This window comes from Balaenoptera acutorostrata, chromosome 10, assembly GCF_949987535.1.
Source record: "Balaenoptera acutorostrata chromosome 10, mBalAcu1.1, whole genome shotgun sequence".
Taxonomy (NCBI): domain Eukaryota; kingdom Metazoa; phylum Chordata; class Mammalia; order Artiodactyla; family Balaenopteridae; genus Balaenoptera; species Balaenoptera acutorostrata.
This window is the reverse complement of record NC_080073.1, coordinates 93,375,893-93,398,807: the sequence shown is the minus strand read 5'-3', so window position 1 is coordinate 93,398,807 and position 22,915 is coordinate 93,375,893. Positions and strand designations below refer to the sequence as shown.

The following is a 22,915-nucleotide window of genomic DNA, read 5'->3' as shown; positions in this document are numbered from 1 at the left end:
TGTACAAGATAAAAACTAATTGAAAGGACCAAATCAGAAGATTTATAATGCCCCGTAGGCACGTATAAAAGCTGCTGTCCTAGCTGAGACAGGAGGCATGTAGAATGTGTAAGGAACCCAGGCTCCCCGGCTAGCTGATAATGGCTTCAGCTATCTGGAGCTAGTGGCTGTCTTATTTCACTTGACACCTTCAATTCTCGCATCAGCTACTGAAAGCAAACAGAGCCTCCCAAGAACAGTGACCCTTCCTCCCCGGTTTTCCTAACACTCTGACAAGAAGTAAATTACAACCCAACCCATTTCAGCCCCTGTAAATGTTACCTATTACTCTATTTGATTCAACTCTACATGTAAGTATAGTTGAGATAAATCTAAATTTTAGAGCTTAAAAAACCTTACCGGTTACCTGGTTTAGCCCGCAGTTTGACAGATGAAGTGTTAATGGCTAGCTCAAGGATACAGACCACGTTAGTGGCAGGACCCTGCAGCATCCAGACATCACACCGTCCTGAGCCTCCACACAGATGGGGTCCCTAGGGCTCTGCAATGGTACAGGAGCTGAGGTTGGGACTGCCACATAGTTCCAGGGCCTGAAGCAGGGAATTGTGGTCCACAGGCCATTAGAAAGCTGAGAAACCCGTGCTTCCCAAGAAGTCAGGTGGAGCAGTCAGCTGAAGGATAGGCAAGTACCCTGCATCTAGATAATCGAGGTAATTCCTTCCCCCTCTGCCACAATTTAAGTAAAAACAAATAAGAAGAGGTATTTTGATTAAATACACCTGGCTAGAGAATAGGAGGCTTTTTTTCCTCAAATGGGAGAGAATTTATTTAACTTTGTGAGGCTTAACTTTCATAATAATACGAAGACCCTATTAAAGTTCCGTAAGTCGCCTTAATAAGGTAAATATTTAGGTTGATTTTATGAGGCTTTCAGACTTTAGTTTTGAGAATGTTAATGCTTATGAGAATTTGCATACATGATCACAATCAGAATGGTAAAATAAACCAAAGGACAAGCTGTGAAACTGGGCTTTAAAACCTGGTTTATTAAACTAGATCAGTGTTTGTCAACCTTCACTACACATGAGAATCAACTACCAACCATGTGCATTAACCACCTCCGACGTTCAACCCGGTCAAGCCCTCCGATGACCACACCCTCAGACTTCTAGTCTTCAAGATGAGACACCAGACGCTGAGGAGCAGAGACAAGTCATATCTACTTTGTCCAAATTCCTGACCCACAGAATCCAGGGGCATTAAAAAATGGTAGTTTCAGACCGCTAACTTTAGGGATGATTTGTTAAACAACAATCGTTAACTGGGACATCTGGAAAGCATTTAAAAATCCCAGTGCCTAAGGTGCACTACAGCCCAATTAAGCCAGAAACTCTGGGGGTAGGACCCAGGCATCGATTTTTAAAGCCCCCCAGGTGATTCTAATGTGCAACCAAGGTTTAGAACCATGTCCAGACCCCTACTGTCCAATACAGTAGCCACCTGCAGTTTAAATTTAAACTAATGAAAATGAAATAAAATTTAAAATTCAGTTCTTTGGTTGCACTAGCCACATTTCAAGTGCTCAGTAATCATGCATGGCCAGTGGTTACCATATTGGACAGCAGATGTGTAGAACATTTCCATCATCACAGAAAATTCTATTGGACAGTCCTGGTCTAAAGCAGTGATTCTCAAAGCTTGGTCCACAGCTAACAGCATCAGCGTCCCCTGGGAACTTGTTAGAAATGCAAATTCTCAAGCCAGAACCTTTTGGGGGGGACTGTTTTTTTCTTTTTTTGATATTTATTTATTTGGCTGCATCGGATCTTAGTTGCAGCACATGGGCTCTTCATTGTGGCATGTGGGCTTTTTCTCTAGTTGTCGCACACGGGCTCAGTAGTTGCAGCGGGAGGGCTCAGTAGTTGTGGCATGTGAGCTTAGTTGCCCCATGCCCTGTGAGATCTTAGTTCCCTGACCAGGGATTGAACCCGCATCCCCTTCACTGGAATGCAGATTCTTAACCACTGGACCACCAGGGAAGTCCCCTGATGCACTCTTCAGTGTGAGAACCCCTGGGTTGTTCCTGTCCACACAAAATCATCTTTTCCATGACCTAGCTCATACTTACATCTGAAAATTATCAACTTTTAACTCCATTTTAATATAAGGGAATAGTTCATGTTATCATACAATTTCAAAGATGTATTTTTGTGGTAGCAGGCTTGCTTGGGAAGAAATGCCTTGCAATTAGCAAAGGATTCTTAAAAAGTTCCTTGAAGATGCTCTCAGTTATTTACAATCATTAACAGGAACAACTTTCAGGCCCAGAAATATAGAAATATGGTTTAAAATTATGAAATTCAACAAACTACTCAATTATTAAAATTATAATTATGAAAACTATGTTGCATGACAAAATATAAATGCGAGAAAAGCAAAACACAAAATTGTAATTACAAATATTTATATTATATGGACAAGGACAAAATGAAGAAAGGGGAAAAATAAGAATAATGGATTTGTTAGGTTTGCCCAGACAATGACACCTTCCCCCTGCCCCCACCCCCCCTTTTAAATTTCTGCCATGCTTCTTATAAAACATTTTAGAGTATCTAAGGAAGCAATCTTTTTAAAAGATACAATTGTGCTTTGACGTGAAAAGTTCATTTCAAGAATGATTTGGTAAAACAGTTCTACTGCTTCCTCAATGATTCACTGAATTGTTCATCTCGTAGTAAAATGAAATCAAGACTGCATTCAAGCAAATGATGAGGCTTGGACAGGTTGTCCTCCTAATTCTGAGAGTCTACAAGAATTTCTCCTCTCTACTTTTCTTTTTTTAACCTTAGATCTTACAATCAAATATAAGAATTACCCATTTTTACAATAAAATTTTAGAGATGTGAAAACTTGACATTTTTCCCATGCTTATTTAGTTTCCACATAGTTGTTGGGTGGTAAAATGCCAAATAAACTAATTTCCAAGGAAGAATTTCTCATATTGTCTTCTTATATTTGCAAATCTAAATTCCCAGAAATATTGTGTAGAATAATCTTTGAAAAGATAGCTCTTGAATCCCATATAAATCAACTCTTGATTGTTTTAATGTGAATTTTAGCATACTCCTTTTATTGACAGCTGTGTTGTTAGTAAACTTCATTTCCTATGTTGTGAAGGTACAAAGTTCTCTTTCTGAGCGTTTCTGTATGTCTTGTTGGTTTCTCCGTTTCATTTGCCAGTAATGTTCTCCAAAGTCCTTTAAACTCTAAATAGCTCCAGGGAAGATTTGAGAAAGGGTAACTGTGGTTGAATAACTGAGAGACCTTGATGTCTTCAGAAAGCTTACTATCTGTGGAAGACTTTTTCTTATAAATTTCTTTTTTTTTTTTTTTATTTTTATCTGTGTTGGGTCTTCGTTGCTGCACGCGGGCTTTCTCTAGTTGCGGTGAGCAGGGGCTACTCTTTGCTGCGGTGCACGAGCTTCTCATTGCGGTGGCTTCTCTTGTTGTGGAGCACAGGTTCCAGGCGTGCGGGCTTCAGTAGTTGTGGTGCGTGGGCTCAGTAGTTGTGGCTCGCAGGCTCTAGAGTGCAGGCTCAGTAGTTGTGGCACATGGGCTTAGTTGCTCCACAGCATGTGGGATCTTCCCAGACCAGGGCTTGAACCCGTGTCCCCTACACTGGCAGGCAGATTCTTAACCACTGTGCCACCAGGGAAGGCCTATAAATTTCTTTAAAATATGAGTGCACAGCATGTGTAATTTTATTGAAAATTGGAAACAATCCAAGTTATCCACTTATCTCTAACTAGATTTTGCCAGAAGAAGCCAAGTGGTAGGATGATAAACTGGCCAGTTTGGTATCATTTTGAAAAATTTCCCCAGCCCAACAAGCATATATATTTTAAAATTAATGATGACCAAAAAAAAAAAAAATCTCCTAACTAAAATTTTTGCAATAGTGATACAAAAACAGGATTTTTCCAGTTTTTCCAGCTTTTATACTGATTACACTGATTATCTTCATTAATGTGGGTAGCTAAGAGTTGTATAAGGCAGCTACTACCTTTAATTCTAGCATTTACACGTGCTCTTAAGAAAAAGAAAAGCATTTTTATTTCTATTGTTGGAAGCTAAAAAGAAAAGGGAGTTGACAGAACCGTTTAATAATAATAATTTTTTTTAAAACAACAAAGAGAATTTACAAAATGCTTTCTGTGTGCTGGGCATTCTTGAATCTAGGCCCTAAGAACACAAAGATAAATCATATATAGTCCTTGTCCTAGAGAAAGCCCAAAATCTGTACATTTGAGATTTAACATAAAAGACAGACACCAACACCAACAAAACTATGCACTAAAAATAAAAAAAAAAAGACCGACTATATAGAGGAAACTATCATTAGTGTCCTCAGAAAGACACAGAAAATACCACAACCAGAAAACAAGCATAGGATGCTATTTAAAAAACAAAAAAGAAAAGACTGAAAGAGTTCTTGGAAATTAAAAATATGATAAAAATTAAACATAGGCTTGAAAGATAAAGTGGATGAAATCTCCCAGAAGGTTGAATAAAAACAAGAGATAAAAAGTAGAAAGGAAAAATAAAGTAATTAGAGGACCAGTTCAGGAAACCCCATGTCCAAATAAGTGTTCCAGTAAAGAACTGAGTAAATTAAAAAAAGTGTTTGCTAATGAATTAATTCAATAATTTTTTTTTTCAGAACTGAAGGATGCAAGTTTCCAGGTCCAAAACGCCCACCATTGTGATTTCACAAAAATGGGGAAGAAAATATTCTATAGGATTCCAGAAAGGGAAAATCTAGGTCACGTCTAAAGGATTAGAAATCCAAATAGCTTTGGACTTCTCCAGAGAAACACTGGAAGCTAGAAGACATTAAAGCAACAATATCTTCAAAATAGAATTTGATACCCATCCAAACTATTAACGAGGCAAGTGGGTGGAATGAAGATATTTTCATGGTTTCAAAAACACTTACTTCCCAAACATTCTTTCTCAGGAAGCTACCAAAGGACATGCTCTACAAAACTGAGGCAGCAAACCAAGAAAGAAAAAGGAAACAGAAAAACAGATTCCACACAGAAGAGAAATAAAAGGAATTCTCAGAATGATGTGACAGGAACCCCCAGGATGACAGCTACATCAGGCAGAGAAGGTTACCAGTTCATAAAGGAACATGTTAGAAGGGTCAAGGAGAAATGTCTCTAAGAAGATGAAATCAAGAGAGGACTTGATATATCCGAATGTCTTGAAAGGAGATGTGGGCAAGGGACAGATAATTTAAATGTTGAATTAAGGGTAAGTACGTAAAAAAGAAGCAAATTAGAGAGAAAGGGAAAAAATAAAAACAATTATTAACTCCAGGGAAAACAAAAAGTTTTGTATGACAGGAGAAATCATGGAAGAGTACATGGCTCAACTGTAAATAATGTTTTATACAGTCATTTAAATAATGGAAACACTAAATATTGATACATTATATAACTATACTGGGAAAATGGGGGATGGGGAGAATTCGGGGATGGGGTGAGAATAAGGCACAGAAAGAGAACAGAGATAATGAATTAAAAACTAGCGCTACCAGCATGTTACTCAGAAATATGGAAGGAAATTCCAAAAGAATAAGCTAAAATCACTATATGTGGCTGCTTCTGGGACTAAAAATGAAGAGGATTCTTCTTTTTAAACCACAGCCTTTATAAATTATAAAACTACTTCACACTTCAAACTATTACACTGATTTTAAAATATATATACAAATATATGTATGCAGAACCCAACCTCTTAGCCACTAAACTTGTATTTTTCAAATTATAAACTTGTGACCATTTAGCGGGTTGTGAAATTAATTCTGTAAGTCACAACCATCATTTCTAAAATGAATTAAAACAGAAGCAGGTAGGGCTTCCCTGGTGGCGCAGTGGTTAAGAATCCTCCTGCCAATGCAGGGGACACGGGTTTGAGCCATGGTCCGGGAAGATCCCACATGCCGCGGAGCAACTAAGCCCGTGTGCCACAACTACTGAGCCTGCGCGTCTGGAGCCTGTGCTCCACCATGAGAAAAGCCACCGCAATGAGAAGCCCATACGGTGCAATGAAGAGTAGCCCCTGCTCGCCACAACTAGGGAAAGCCCGTGCAGCAACGAAGACCCAACGCAGCCAAAAATAAATAAAAATAAAGTTCCCTTTAAAAAAAAAAGGTGGTATAAAATAACAGAGACATTGCACATAGTAAATTTTTTCATGAACCTTCATATATGTACACACAACAACAGTGCATAATGTAAAATGTATGTTCAACTGTGAACAAAATAATTTTTAAATCACTATCTACACAGCATTATAATTACTTTTAGTCCTGTTTTTTTTTTTTTTTTAAAGATTTATTTTTTTTTATTGATTAATTGATTGATTGATTGCTATGTTGGGTCTTCGTTTCTGTGCTAGGGCTTTCTCCAGTTGTGGCAAGCGGGGGCCACTCTTCATCACGGTGCGCGGGCCTCTCACTGTCGCGGCCTCTCTTGTTGCGGAGCACAGGCTCCAGACGCGCAGGCTCAGTAGTTGTGGCTCACGGGCCCAGCCGCTCCGCGGCATGTGGGATCTTCCCAGACCAGGGCTCGAACCCGTGTCCCCTGCATTAGCAGGCAGATTCTCAACCACTGCGCCACCAGGGAAGCCCCAGTCCTGTTTTTTAAAGAGAGATGACAATCTATCTTTATTGTAAAGCAAAGAAATGGAAAATGTTGACAGCTAATGAAAATATTCCATTATAACACTCTTTAAAATGCCACTGATATCATGCATGAAGAATGCTCACTCCTATATTATTGAAATCTAAATACTCTGCTTTCTTACAATCAACTTTGTAATATTTGAACCAGAGAGAAGAGTAACAACACAGAAAACACAATAAAACTCAAAGTCAATCAGATAATGTGGAATATTACTGCTTCTTAGGTGATAGATCTTTTTCATTTTATATGATTTTAACTAATTTTTAAATTTCCGGTCTACGGATATACTTGAGCAGAAGGGACCATCCTAGAAGACTTTGGAATAGCAGCGGAAGCCAGCCTGGTGGAATAAACAATCAAACACTTGCAACATATAATGCATACACTAGAAAGTATAGATGCAGTCGACCAAGATGTAGCTTTCTTCCACTGACCCACCCTCATATACTTTAAAAGCTACACTGCCCACCTTGCAGTATGGAAAAATTGGGCAAGTTAAGACTTTGATGCTCTTTTACTAAAACCCTAAATTTAGTCCAATTTTTCTTTTAACTTAGCTAGGTTATATTGATATATGCACATTGCTTTGGATGCTTACCCTACAATTCACTTACTTTAAAATGATTTAAAGTAAGAACAAAAATCTCTGCAGAAAGCAAGTTCCATTACACTTTCATGATAAAGTTTCACTTCTTAAAAGTTATAAAGATCAGATTCATATACACATGGGTATGTATATTTTTAAAACCACTACTACCACCCATACTGGATACTAAAAAAATAAAAATAAAAAATGAAGGAGTCAATATACTGGTATTTAATTATAGAAAAGATATTTGTGGGGGAAAAAAAAAAAAAAAATATATATATATATATAATGTGTGTGTGTGTATTTGAAAATATGCATGAGAAGTTAATGACTGTGGTTACCTTTTTTTGGAGAGGTGAGGGAATGGGAAGAGGAGGGATGACAGCCAGGGTGAGAGGAAGGCTTTGCACTGTACATCTGGTTATACTTTGATTTTAAAACTATTACCTATTTTGGCAAATTAGGGGTTCTCATTCTATTCCCCCTTCATGAACTGCCTGGCTTCCGCACCCTATTCCACATCCTGCACGCACAACACACACAATCACCCAGAAGTAATTTGAGGCAGGTATGCTTTCACTTTGACAAAAGACTTTCTCCCGATCTTGAAAAAGTGAACCTGTACTCTTAGCACCCACGTGACAGGCACAAATGCCACCTGTCTTTGCAGGATGCCAGGACCCCGGGTCACATACACAGCCCCTCCTCAGCACTCCCATCACACTGCAAACCATCACGCTGCAGACATTTGCTGAGGGCCTGCTATGTGCCAGATGCTGTTTGGAAGCATGGGACACAAAAGTCAGTAGGACAAGGTACCTGCCTTCCCAGATCTCAGAGCCTCAAGGAGAGGAGAGGAGACAGAAGAGCAAACAGGTAATTTCCAAATGATACGGTATATATAGTGGGAAAAGTGTAATCTACATAATCCACCACATTATATTTCAATTATTTTTTCCCCTGTTTTCCCACGTCCCTCAAAGGTGAGAGTCTCTGGCACAGGCAGTGGGTCCGTAGTGATCTTTGGATCCCCTGAGCTAAGCATGGTACCTGCATGATCTGAACTTCATAAATGTCTCCTGCATGGTAATGCAATGGTATTTTAAGAAATACATTCATATATGTCTTAATGTTTCCGAATGGTGATTGATAAACACATCAACTATTAACCTGGGCCTCTGTCGTGTATTATAATCTTAGAATTTCAGAACCAAAACAAACATCTTTAACCTCAGAAGACCTGTGATCTTTTAGACCTTAACATGTAGTTTTGGCTTTGATTCCATAAAGGGGGAAAATTACGAAAGCTAAGCCTATCTGTTTCTTTTCCTGGAAACCAATGCACTCTTGTTTGTTTTTACTGGTAGGAGTGGAAGCTTTCACCCAGTAACTTAAAATTCCAACCATGGTTCATACATTTGTAATTTCTTGCAATATTCAGAAAAAAAAGTGATTTTCAATTTGACACAGGTTTGCCAATATTAATTTAAAACTTCTTACACTTCAAACCTTGGACTTATAGGTAAGAAAAATAATAGTCTTGCCTTGCTCTGAGCTCTATCCAAAACAAATGATAGAAATGAATTGGAAACGTAACATGAAGCATCCTTGTAATTAATCAACCCAGAACCCAAGGGAGGAACTGTTTCTATTTTTAAATGCACTGTTGCTTTAAGGGAAGACCCACTGGAGAAACATAAAACCAAGCTGCATAATGAAAATCAAAATGCATTTGGTGTCTCCCTCCTTGCAAAGACAGTAATCCTAACCTGCAAGCAGCACTGCTGTGTTCACTCCTCCCAGTTGCCTGTAAACTGAATGACAGGTACCCAGGCAGAATCCCACAGAAAGGGCCCATCCACCACTCAAAGAATCATATCTGTCAGGAGGTCAGAACAAGAGAACACCCATGTTTCAGTGCTATTATTATAGTTCCAGATAAGGGGCTATTCCAAGAAGCAAGCAGATGGATAAATCCCCAAGTCACCCTTCAAATCATTACTTAGAAGATGCTGATTAGTAACCACAGTGGTGGCCCTAAAAATGATCAATTGATTATTTAGCAGTTCCAACCAACTGTCTACAGTTGTAATTTCTATCCAAATTCCACCGCACTAAATCTGTGTCTGCCCACAAATGACAAAGCTTCATTTCATTAAATAGTAGCTAACAGTAACACTCCTGATGGTTAAGAGTGACAAGGAGCAGGTGTCAAACCAGCAAGGGAAACAGAAGCCACAGCTACATAAAAGGAGTTAACATTCTACCTGTTTCCTAGACTGCTTTGAAGACTCTGACCCAGCAGAATTTCTTTCTCAAACAATATTCAGTTTGGGGGGCGGGGGGGAGGGAAATGTTGGTGATGTGGGTGACTAATTTAATCTGTAAATATCTTAATTTACTCAATGAGTTTACTTACTATCACCAAGAAATATACAACTACATTGCTATAAATGTATCTAAAAATCCTATAAATATCTAAAATGTATCTAAAAACATTATTCAAGGATACATCCATTACTGAAAAGTATTTAATGTATTTTCAATACAACTTAGCTATTTACAATCACCATAACAATCTGCTACAGGAAGCAGAATGTTTGCACATTGGATAAAAATTTCTAGCCTCAGCACAAAAAGCAAAGAATCCCCAAACTTACCTCCTGATAATTTCTCCCCCCAAATTTAGTAAAACTATGCCTGAACACCACATGATTATAGAATGAAGGCAGTTGCTTCCTTTTGCAATAAAGTAACAAACCCTACCTTCAGAGTCTCTCTTCAGTGAAAAAAATCTCTGAAGAACAACAACAACAACAACAACAAAATCACTAAATTGTAACACATCAATCAACAGGTGACTTTTAGAAACACAAACTCTCGTCAGAGAGGAATTAATTTTGTCAAATCTCCCTGGTTTCTCTTTCCTATTTTTACAAGCTACTGCATTGCTACACTAAATGAATTCCAACCGTTTTCTTCTCAGGGGCTTACCAAAAAAATGCCAAATATTCAAATTATTTTAGGGCATTTTCCCATACTGTTGCGTGGAATAGAGCAGAATTAATAAGGATCCAACAGTTACCACTTTTCAAATGCAAATGTTGCCATCTAGTAAATGCAGCCCCTTTTAAACATCCCCCCAGTGTCTACACAGCTCCGGGCACTACTTTTGTTTCCTTGAAAATCGAAATTCGCGCATTACATTCAGGCATTATCTCAACCCAGCACCAACAAAAAAATAGATCTTAAATGGTCCAGGCCTGAGCCTGCATCGTACAAAACTGTTCTGCTTTATTGTGGGGGGATGTTCCCTCCCACCCCCCATTTTACACACAAAGTTCCTTAACAATTCTGCCAAATAAAGCAAACAGTGCAGTGGTGGAAACAACCAGGGGCACTGGGTTCCACGAACCAGGCCTTGGGGTGGTCACTTGCTCGCCTCAGGCCTCAGTTTTCTCATCTGTAAAATGTGGCTATTGGACTAATCATCTCTAGGGTCCCATCCGGCCCCCTCCGGGTGCCTCGAAGCCGGCCGGGGACACAGCGGACTGGTCCTGGTTCAGGCCAGGGTGCCCTGCCTGATGCCGCTCTAGATGGGAGGGAACAAGGGGGAGGGGGGCAGAGGGAAGAGAGAGAGGAACTTGGACTTGCAACAGCTTCAGACAGGAGCGTGCGACAAACTTGAAGCCGTCCTCCTAACAATAGGCAAGAGCACTCCCATTTTCCTGGCTCAAACTTGCAGGAGGCGGCGGGGCTGCACCCTCCTGCCCGCCCTCTCGGCACCCGCTTTACCTTTCTCCCTGCTTGGTGTTAGAAGGAGGAGGGTGCAGGACCGTTTGATTCCCTTCCATCTCCACCACGCACTTGGTGTTCAGTTCCAGTTCTGAAAGCAAAAGGGAAAACGAACGTTGCCAAGCCGAGCATCCGTGCCCGCAGCCCGCCTCTGCGCGCCGCGCGGGACTCCCCGGGAGGCGGCCGAGATCGGAGCCGGGAGCCGGCGCACCGGGTCCCCGCGGCCGGTGCGGGCGCCGCCTCCGCCCCGGCGCTCCGGATCCGGCTCCGCTCCCGCCGCCCCAGCCCCGCGGCCCCGCAGTTTCCAAAGTTGCCCCCGCCCTCATCCCGACCACAAACGAAAACGAGCGGAAAGCTCCTCACCTCGTCGGTTCAGGGGCCGGACCCGGACGGCAACTTTTACCTTGGTATCCGACATGTTGGCGGCGCTCGCTCGGCCCCAGGCGGCCCTTCACGCGCGGCGCCGCCGCCGCCGCAGCCGCGCGCCCCCCGAGCGCGGCCGCCGCCGCCGCTGCTCCGCCGTGTGCTCCGTAAGGCAGCGCCGAGGCGCGCGGGCCATCCCGGGGGAGCGCGACGCGGGGCACGGCCGCGGCCCGGGGAGGGGCGGGCGCGCGGGCGGGCGCGCGGGGCGGGGCGCGGCGGCGGCGGCGGCGGCGGGCGGGGAGGAGGCCGCGCCGCCCGGGCCCAGGCGCCGCTCTAGCCGCGCCGGCCCAGCCGACCGCAGAGCGCCGCGGCTCCTCGCGGCCGCCCCGGGCCCGGCCGCGCCGCCATCTTCCGCGCCTCGCCGCGCCCGCGCCCCCGCGCCTCGGGGAGGCCCGGCCCGGCGGCGCGCGGCACCCAGCGGAACCCGGAGGGGACGGCGAGCGGCGCGGTGCTGGGGACCGCTGCAGTCCGGGGCGGGGCGCCCGGTTTCCCTGGGCCCGGCCTGCACCCGCGCCGGCGGGGACCCCACGAGCACCGCCTTGAACTCGAGTCACCTTGTGGGGCCGCTGTCACCGCAGCCCCAGAGCTCTTGGGCGTGCCGGGTGGGCAGGCCTTACCCACGGAATGAAATACGCCTCAACCTAAATGCCGGCACGCCGCCCCCTCCGCCCGCCCGGCACTGCACGGAGCGCGCAGCTGCATTTTCAGATGCGTGTGGTGAACCGAGGCTAGAAATCAATCTGTGCCTCTGCCACCGAAAGAGTGTGTGTTTGCAAAGACTGCTCTCGCTTCCTTCCCCTGCCCGTGCGCTTTTCTTGCGGGAGAGCTGTCAAGTGGGCTGGAGGGTAATTCACTCTTACATAAGAATTTAATGGCCGTGGATTCCGTCGTCCTGCCAAAGGCCCACCTCGCTGCCAGGGCGGAACCGGGGGAATCTGATTTCTTCTATGCGGTTCAACAAGTGCTTCTTGGGCGCTCACTGGGAGCCGGGCATGTTGAAGCGTACCCAAGTCTAAAGTCCCGAGTTTAGATCTGGGGAAATCTTTCCAATTTGCTTAAGTGTAGAAATTCAATCATTCACAAGGTCACTGGAAGTTGTATTGGGGGCCAACTGTCTGCAAAGCGCTGTGGAGGACACACAAAAGCATGAATAAAGTCATGCATCCTGTGCTACAGACACACACTCTGTGGCGGGAAAAACAGCACCGAGTCAGGTATGACTAGACTGCTGGCAGGTGCTATGAGGTTTAATTCTGTCTCCAACAGGTGCCAAGTATGGGCTTGACACCATCACCTTCTCTGTCATATCATGAAAGCCTTGAATACCTAAGAAATTTCAACTTTATTCCACAGGCAATGGGAACTGAATGAAGGCTTTGGTCTTGGAGCCCAGGACTGCCTCTTTGGGGTGTTTTTTTGTTTGGTTGGTTTGGTTTGTTTTTGGCTTCGCAGCGCACTTGCCCTCGGCAGTGAAAGTGGGGAGTCCTAACCACTGGACCGCCAGGGAATTCCTAGGACTGACTCTTAAAAGAATATCATCTAGATAAGAGGTGATGATGGCTAGAGCAAAGCCAGTGGTAGTGCAGATGGAACACTAAGAGCAGAGGCAGGACTTACTGTGGAGATAAGAGTGAAATGACTTAGCAACCACTGGGATGTGAGAATTGAGGGTTGCAGCTGACTGGAGAGGGTCTGGGAGGATGATCACCCATAACACACCATACACAGATAAGAATAGGTCTTCAGGTGAGAGGGCCATGATTAATTTGGTGTTGCTGGTTAAATAGTTTCCACTGTTTTTTGTTTTGTTTGTTTTTTGGTTTCGCTGGGTCTTAGTTGTGGCAGGTGGGCTCCTTAGTTGTGGCGTGCAAACTCTTAGTTGCAGCGTGCACATGGGATCTAGTTCACTGACCTGGGATCGAACCCCAGCCCCCTGCATTGGGAGTAAGGAGTCTTAAGTACTGTGCCATCAGGGAAGTCCCCCCCCTTTTTTTTTTTTTTTTTTTTTTTGCTGAGTGGTCCTTCTGTTTTTCACATTTCCCAACCCTCTCCAACTTTAAAGACCCAGATTAGTCCTCACCTCTTCTAAGAACCGTTTCTTCTTCAAAACAGTTTTAGCCTTAACTCATTTGAAATTACATCTTTTTAGGCTGGGAATGTGCCTTTTGGGGTCTTCTGGACCCTTCTACAACCTCCCCCAAAGTGGTCATCCCTCTGCTTGCGTATGTTTGCTGGCAGAGTGCTCACTAGTGGATGGCTCTAAAATTCCACAGTTAGAGAAGGGCTCTGTGAAAAATCAAATTTGCCTCCCTGTAAATTCCAACTGTTGATTTTAGTGCTGCCACCTAGAGCTTCCCCACTCCGAGTCAACCTCCTTTTCTACATGACAGCCCTTCGTGAAGATATGTGATAGATGGCTCTCACATTCTTCTGAAGAATATGCTGTTCTGGTTATATAACACATCCTCCCCTGGAATCAGCAGCTTAAAACAATTTGGGAAGGGCTCATCTGGTTCAATCATGAGATTGCAGAGATTGCAGTCAGATGGGAGCTGGAATTGGCGGGGGGCGGAGCACGGGGAGTTGGAACAGCTGGAGCAGGACAGGTGTTTCTCTTTCTCTAGGTACTATACGGTCTTTCTGCATGGGCGGGCTTGAGCCTCCTTGCAGCATGGTGGTTAGGTTCTATGCATGAGCATTTTAAGAGTACCAATGTAAGCTCTTTCAGCTTTTATGACCTTACCTTAGAAATTCTGTAGTGTCACTTCTGTAGTCTCACTAGCCCTCTCCAATCCCAGGAGAGAACTATAGTCCCCTTATCTCAGTGGGGGAAATGTCACAGTTAATCTTGTAAGATCATGTGAGGTGGGAGATATCTGTTGCAGCCCTTTTTGGAAAATACACTTTGCCACATAATGCATTCTCTCAACTGTCCTGGGTATCCTCCTATAAAAGTATATTATGATAAAGTAAGGCTTAGGAATTAGATGGGCTGTATTTGAATCTTGTCTCATGCGTAGCCTGGAACAAGTTTTGAACTCCCCACTGCACCCCACCCCCCATCTTCAACTGGTTCATGAGTAAATGGGGAATCTGAACTTCTACCCCACAGGATGGAGACACCTTTCTGAGTAAATGCCTAGCATACAATATTCCACTTTTTCTGAGAACTGCTGTTCCCTCTCCCCCCAACACCCCACCCCTTGGCTTCTGGGCCTCAGCTACCATGTTTGTACTACATAGCCCCACATTCCTGATACAGTTCATTGGACCCCAAGGGCTATTCCTGCCACAAGCTGGATCTATCAGATTCATCCCCCTGGAAATCTGGGCTTGGGATTCATAGGGTTGTGACTGAGGGTGTGACCCTTGGAATCAAACTATCTGGTTTGAATCCTGAACCTTCCTTTTCTGAGCAAGAAAATCTGTATTAACTATTCTGGACATCAGTTTCCTTATTTGAGAAATAGGATGGTGGTGATTGATGATGGAAAAAGTCCCTACTTCATAGGGTTGCTATGAGGATAAGATGAGTTAATACCGGTGAAACTCTCATCACAGCATCGTAAGTGGAAGCTGGCACCCCCTGAAGTCAACCTGAGGGCTGTGGAGAGGCTGTATTCTTCATGCTCACAGGGAGGCCTGGAACACTGCTCTGAAAAAGAAGAATTAAGAAGCCGTTGTGAAGGATACTTAGGGAAGTGAGAACTGTTTGGGTTGGAGTTTTCAGGTTTTTGAAAACCTTCCAGGTCCTGCTTCTAGTCTCTATCAAGGCTGAGCTCCATTCCTGCTCCTAGATTCCACAGTGATAATAGAATTAACCTGGGAAAAGTGCCAGTGGGACTGAAAAGACAAGAAGATGCTCATAGAGCAGTAGCAATGGTATTTTGTCAGCTTGGAGAATGTCGATAAATGACGCAAAATACTGCTGACATTGCCCTTCATCCACGAGTCCCTTTAGAAGGGGAATATGTAGAGTTGGGCATAGATTATAAACACGATGAAGAATGAAAGACAGCACAGTGCAGGGAGTGAAAGCATGCACTCTGGGGTCATGCAACCGGGGTTCAAATTCCAGCTCTGCCACGTGCAAGTGGCAATCCCTCAAAAGTACAAATTAGCCACTCAAGTCCACAAAGGGAACCTGTTGTCCTGCCACCGTTGGCTCTTCAGGCTGATTTGCTATGAAGGGATGGTGGGGGGGGGGGGTGCATCCCCAAGGCCCTTCTATGGAAAGAAGGTCCCAAAGGGTGGGGAGGGGAGCTTGTGAGAACCCCAACTTCAGACATTTGGCAAGCAGAAATCCCAGTGGTTATCCATCTAAGAAGGTGCTACAGGCTGTAGACCAGAGATTTTAACTGGATGGACTTCTTAAGAAGAATCTGGACACTTCTAATGCACCCAGGCTCAGTTTTTTGTTTTGTTTTGTTTTTCTTATCTCTCTCTACTAAATTGAAGTAAGCAGGAAAAAAAAAAAAAAAAGCTAATAAAAGGATGGACATGCTTTTTCTCCAGCAGCAAGGGGAGTTCTGGGAACCAAACAGACAGTGTGGCATTCTGGAGTCAGTCTGAGGAAAAAGAAGCTCAGGGAAGAACAAGGCAGCTTGTTGAGGTCACGGGCCTGCTGTGTAGAAGTAAAGCCTCATCAGAGAACTGACCTAGACTGAGAAGATCCTGGTCATGGGCCTGAGCTATAGACAGGCTGTGGGGGGCTTCCCTGACAGCACGGCGCGGCCGGATGTTCTTTTCAACCGTCTCTACAATCCCCAAAGTTCAGCTTAAGCAACGAATGCAGCTGCTGCACCCACGAGCCACGAGACGCCCACCCCTACCCTCTCCGGTCTGTGCACTTTACACATATGCTCTCCTTTAGGAAGAGCTGGTTCACAGGACTGTACTCTAGAAACCGGAAATGCCATGGGTTCTGAAGATCCAACAGACACCTGATCAACAAACATCCCGGAGACTCTGGAATCATCCGATTTCAAGCTATTTCAGCCGGAAGGGGGCTTCCAGGCCGATGTAAAAACTGCTAATGGCTTAAGTCTACAGAGGATCAAAGAGTAATGATGGCGCAGGCAAATACTTAAATAAGAGGCTTTCTATAAATCTACTTTAACAACGGTATCCGTCAGCCTAGGCTAAGTTACGCCATGGTAACCCAACAACCTTCGAATCTCAGTGGCTTATAAAAACAAGGCTTTATGCCTCACTCATGTGACTTGTCCATCACAGCCTGGCTGTGGCTCTGCTCCAGTCATTTTCATTTCCACTCCCAGGCCGATGAAACAGCCCTGATCCGGGACAATGCCAGTTTTGTGGCAGAAGGAAAGGAAAAGATGGCAGACCACACAATGGATCTTCAGGCTTTTGCTCGGAAATGATGCATATCACTTCTCAATTTTCATTGGCCAAAGCAAGTCACATGGTCAAGGCTAGCGTTGATGGGGCAGGGGAGTAATTCTCCCCCAAGGTGGGTGTGATGTTGTCATACAATAAGAAATATATATGCATCCAACTTTAAACTTATAAAAAGCACACATAAATTAACATCTCCATTCATGCACCTTCTCCTGCATTTTGGATTATTAAACCCAGGAAGGATTCCCAGAATGTTGATTACCAGATAGGAATGTATTTATACCTGGTGAAAAATTGCTTCCCAAAAGAAATGTATAAAACATGTATTGCCATCAATATAAAAGTGTGGCCATTCTAATGCACCTTTTGTGATATCATTTTCTATCAAAAATGCAAAATGATTTTTTTTAAAAGAAATACATATTTTGGTGTTCATCGTGGTTCCTGAGTCACAGCTCCTAAAACTCTTGTAATTACGTAAGTGATTAGAGCATAGGACCATCTTTCACTGTAATATTTGGTTTTAATCCTTCATTCCTGAAATAGCTCCAGAGCATTAAAGGGGAAACGAGGTGATTTTTGTAAAGATAACCACAGGATGAGGGCTGGTTGCCAGGGAAACTGACCATGTGCTTACAAGGTTGGGACTTAAAGCTCACCTACCCCCACCACCCCTATCTCAGAGGAGGGGAGAGGGGCTGGAGGTTGAATCAAACACGAAGATGGGGTTTGGGAAGCTTCCAGGATTATGAACACATAGAGGCACTGGGAGCGTAGTGTACCTGTGGAGGGCATGGAATCTCTGTGCCGCTTCCCACACACCTCCCTTCCACCCCGCTAACTGAGTTGTATCCTTTTATAATCAACAAGTAATCTAGTACATAAACTGTTTTCCTGAGTTCTGTGAGCTGCTCTCCAAATTACTGAACAGAGGAGGGGGTCATGGGAACATGTAGGATGACCTGGACTTGGTATTGATATCTGAGGTGGGAAGGGAGAGCAGTCTTGTGGGACTGAGCCCTTAACCTGTGGGATCTGAAACTACGTCCAGATGGGTAGTGTCAGAAATGAGTTAGATTTTAGGAAACCCAGTTGGTGTCTCCTGAAAATTGGAGAACTGCTTGGTAAGGGGGAAAACCCCACACATTTGGAGTACAGATGGATTCAGTGAGTAGTGAGTAGATGGAAAACAAAGTGAGTTTTTTCCTTTAGAGAAGGGCTCCAAACCATCTACCACAATAATATTTATATCTCACAATAGCTCACAGTAACGAATATTTATTCAACATTGACTACTTCCCAAGCACAGTTTTATTATTTAATTCTCGCAATAACTCTCTGAGGTACACACTATTATTATTATCCTTCATTATATGATAGGTAAAAAATAAAGAGAAAATTTAGGTAACTTGTTCAAGGTCAAATATCTGGGAAATGGTGGCCTTGGGATTTCAATGTACATACAAATTGGAACATGCATGTGAGTGATTTTCCTAAGAAGGATAATAGATTTGCCCTGACACACCTATATTTTTCTGGCACAAAAGAATAAGATAGGCAATATAAATAATAGTCTGTTACTATTATACTTTACAGTTTAATGCGTTATGCAGCTTCCATAAAAGAGTCATAAAATACTATGGGAGATAGAAGAGAAAAGTGGGTTATGATGGGGCATTATTAGTAACATTATTAGTAATAATGTTCAGTCAGGACAATGCTCTTGTCAATGAACAAGCACTGATACATTTGTTTGAAAAAAAAGCAACAATTTTCTTTTAGTCAAATTAATATCAAGACAGACTGAAGACAGTGAGAATTCCATGGGAAATTAGCAAACTAATCTTGTCTGGAGTCAGTTAAAGGCATCTGCAATCCATTGGTTTGATTGTTTGTCTCCCTCTTGGATTGTGAGCTCCTTAAGGAATTAGAATCTATGAAGTGATGGGCACTTCAAAGGAACCCAGTAAAAGGTAGATATTTTTATTCTTACTGTTGTTCAAGATGGTAGAAAACTTGCCCTGCTCATCTGAATATGGCTAGCCCATGGCACAGAACCTGACACCCAGTGTCTTCTCAGGGGTGTCCATTGGATGAATGAATTGAGTAGTGGGATCTCTGTCCTTTGCAAAATAGCATGGAAGTAAATGCACAGGTTATCATGATGTTTTTAAATTCTTTTCCCTTCAGAGGCTGTGACACATTCTTGTGAACGTTCTCAGCGCTGTCAGGTCTTCATTTGTCACCTGGTCCTGGGATTTTCCAGCTGGAAAGGATCTGAGAGATCATTTAATCCAATTACTGCCTTAGAAAAACTGGCCCCTGAGACATTAGGTGGTGTGACTGAAGTCACACAGCCGGTCAGTAACAAAGCCAGGAAGATGGGCTTGATTTTTTTTTTTTCCAGTTCTATTGAGAAATAATTGGCATACATCACTGTATAAGTTTAAGGCGTACAGCATGATGGTTTGGTTTACATGTATTGTGAAATGATTATCACAATAGCTTCCACGAACATCCATCTTCTCATATAAATACAATCTTAAAAAAAGAAAGAAGAAGAAAAGGAAACAAAATTTTCTCCTTGTGATGAGAACTCCTGGTATCTACTCTCTTAACAACTTACCTATATAGCATACAGCAGTGTTAGCTGTAGTCATCATGTTGTACATCATTTTGCATCCCTAGTGCTGATTCATCTTATAACTGAAAGTTTGGATGTTTTGACCACCATCCTCCAGTTCCCGCTCCCCCCACCCCCGCCTCTGGTAGCCACAAGTCTGATTTATTTTTCTATGAGTTTGTTGTTGTTGTTTTAAACACAGTTATTTATTTATTTATTTTTGGCTGCATTGGGTCTTCTTTGCTACACGTGGGCTTTCTCTAGTTGCGGCGAGCGGGGGCTACTCTTCATTGCGGTGTGCAGGCTTCTCATTGCGGTGGCTTCTCTCGTTGCGGAGCACGGGCTCTAGGCACACGGGCTCCAGTAGTTGTGGCTTGTGGGCTCTAGAGCACAGGCTCAGTAGTTGTGGCACACGGGCTTAGTTGCTCCATGGCATGTGGGATCTTCCCAGACCAGGGATCGATCCCATTTCCCCTGCATTGGCAGGTGGATTCTTAACCACTGCGCCAATAGGGAAGTCCCTGTTGTTGTTTTTTGTTTTTGTTTCTGTTTTTTAAATCCCACATATAAGTGAGATCATACATTATTTGTTATTCTCTGAGTTATTTCACTTAGGATAATGCCTTCAATGTCTATCCATGTTGTCACAAATGGAAGGATTTCCTCATTTTTTATGGCTAAATAATATTCCATTGTGTGTATATACATATATATATACATCACAACTTCTCTATTCATTCATCCATTGATGGACACTTAGGTTGTTTCCATGTCTTGGCTATTATAAATAATGCTGCTAAGAACATAGGGGTGCAGATATCTTTCCAGTTTAGTGTTTTAGTTACCTTTGGTTATATTCCCAGAAGTGGAATTGCTGGATCACACGATAGCCCTATTTTCAATTTTTTGAGGATTCTCCATACTGTTTTCCATAATGGTTGCACCGATTTACAATCCCAGCAACAGGGCCCAAGGGTTCCCTTTTCTCCACATGCACATCAGCAGTTTTTCTCTCCTCTTGCTTTGATGATGGCCATTCCAACAGGTGTGAAGTGATATCACACTGTGGTTTTAATTTGCATTTCCTTAATGACTAGTGATGTTGAGCATCTTTTCATGTGCCTGTTGGCCTTTCTTATATCTTTGGAGAAATATCAATGTAGCTTCTTTGCCTGTTTTTAAATTGTGTTATTTGGTTTTTTGCTATTGAGTTATATAAGTTCTTTCTATGTTTTGGATATTAACCCGTTATCAAATATGATTTGCAAATATTTTTTCCCATTCCATAGGTTGTCTCTTCAGTTTGTTCATAAACAGCTTAAAGTCATTTGTAGTTAAGTCTAGAGGTAAAATGCGTGAATCTGCTGGGTAATACTGGTTGCTACAAAACCAAAGTATAAGTGAAAATAAACTAGTCTGCTTGCTCTCATGAAAGCGATGGCAATTCCAAGAGATGAGACCCTGGAGTGCTAAGATGTCATCACTGGGATGTGTGAACTGGCTTTGAAGGGGACTGTCCACCCCGGCTCCTCGCACTCCCTAACACCTTTCAGGATGTTAACCCTTGGCCAGGTCACAGGTTTTCCTTTCAAAACTCCTTTTCTGTGAATCTGCAGGCCTGGAGAGTCTAAGGTCTTACCTGACCTCAACTCCAGACGTTGTTTCAAGCCTCTGCCTGGCGCTCTGCCCACACCTTTTAACTTGATGCTTTGTAGACTTTCATCAACCCAGGTTCCTCCTCCGAACCACAGAACACAGAAAATGATTCCAGTGACTCTTTAATCATTTCTCCCAAGGTTAGCACAGAACTAGCCCTGCTCTAGATGCCTGGGAGAAAAGATAATTCAGTACACACAATGGATGCCTTGAGGCATTGGGCTTAATTCTCTCGCAGAGCCCAGTGAAGAAAGGGTTCCTATTGGCTTTCCCTGTAATTCCTGTAATGTGTCAGACTCCAGTGTCTTTGCCTTATGCCACCAAAGATACTAATTCACCCTGTCCCTGGCCCCAACTCCCCCAAACCCCTGCCTCCTTGGGATGTTCAGTAAAGACGATGCTCTTGGCAATGAACAAGCACTGATATATTTGTTTTTAAAAAAAAAACAGTTTTCTTTTAGTCACGTTAATATCACGACAGACAACTAGTTGTTAGCTTTGCAATTCTAGACAATTTAGTTACATTCTCTGAACAATTATTACTTCAACTGATTAAGATAGATGTAATATGCCCTTTGTAGAGGCCTGAGTAACTTGTGCTATAATCCATTTAAAACACTTAGCATTGTGCCTAATACATAGTAAATATTAAAACATAAAGTATTAGTAGTGATTTAAAATAATAAAATATTTATTATAATAGTAATTACTTAAAATATGTATTATAAATTCAATAATTCATGTACACGGAAAACAGATCAGAATAGAAATGCAAGAAACAGTCAAATATAAACTAAAATATAATATGTATAATAAGGGGGTTTTATAAATTAATAAAAATAATTGTTCTAGAATTGTGACAATTATATATTTGAGTAAACTAATAAAAGTTTTTCATATTAAAAAAAAAAGACAGATGAGTGAAAATTCCATGAGAAAGTCACAAACTAATCTTGTTTGGAGTCAATTAAAGGCAGCTGTAAATGAAGTAATATTTCCCTCCCTGTGGAAGTGAAAAAACTCTTTTTCCTTCACTGAAAGATTCAGAATATGTGTCTGCTCCTTTGACTATAATTTCTAACCTCCTAGGGCCTCTTAAACACTTCTATAGGTCTTTGCTGGCAGGGATTGTAGTTGTCTCCAGAAGGTTTTTAAGATGGAAAGAAAAGAATAACCTGCAAAATCTTTCTCCAGGGAAAGTGCTTTCATGGGAGCTAGGAGGACTTCAGGTTTCCATACGAAGCCCTTGCTGAGGGATGGTTTATTTCCTACTCCCTTGCTCTGCTTTCCAGGTAGCGCTGCTGGTACAGCTTTGTAATTTTAGAAAGCATTTCCTGAAGACTTTGCCAAAATTCTGAGACAAATGGAAGAAATATGGCTCTAAAAATGACTGTTCCCTTTTGAATAAGAAAACCCCACATTTCTGTGGAGGAACTAATGCACTGTAGTGGCCATGGACAGATGTGTTTCCAAAAATAGATTGTAAGGCAACACTTGTAAGGCTGTTGAGACCCTCGCTGGTTATGTGAATGCTTTCTCCACAAGAGCCCAGTGAAGTTCAAGCATCTATTGACCTTGAAATGGCTCTGGATACATATGTATTTATTGCCTCCACAGTCTATGAAATCATTATTATAAAAGGTCAAGTATCTTCATATGTTTGACGAAGGGAGAAAGGAGTGACAATAAATTTTCCTGTAAAAGCCTTTAAAACAA

General features: G+C 42.6%; 1 protein-coding gene across 1 annotated transcript in view; it reads right to left on the bottom strand.

Moving 5' to 3' along the window:
• KIF13A (kinesin family member 13A) overlaps nt 1–11,747 on the bottom strand; it is a 214,488-nt gene extending 202,741 nt beyond the window's left edge. Inside the window, 2 exon segments of the mRNA XM_057554367.1 lie at nt 11,137–11,227; nt 11,500–11,747. Of these exon segments, the coding sequence (XP_057410350.1) occupies nt 11,137–11,227; nt 11,500–11,554 (146 nt within the window). The 5' untranslated portion in view covers nt 11,555–11,747.
• Between the last annotated feature and the right edge of the window lie 11,168 nt (nt 11,748–22,915).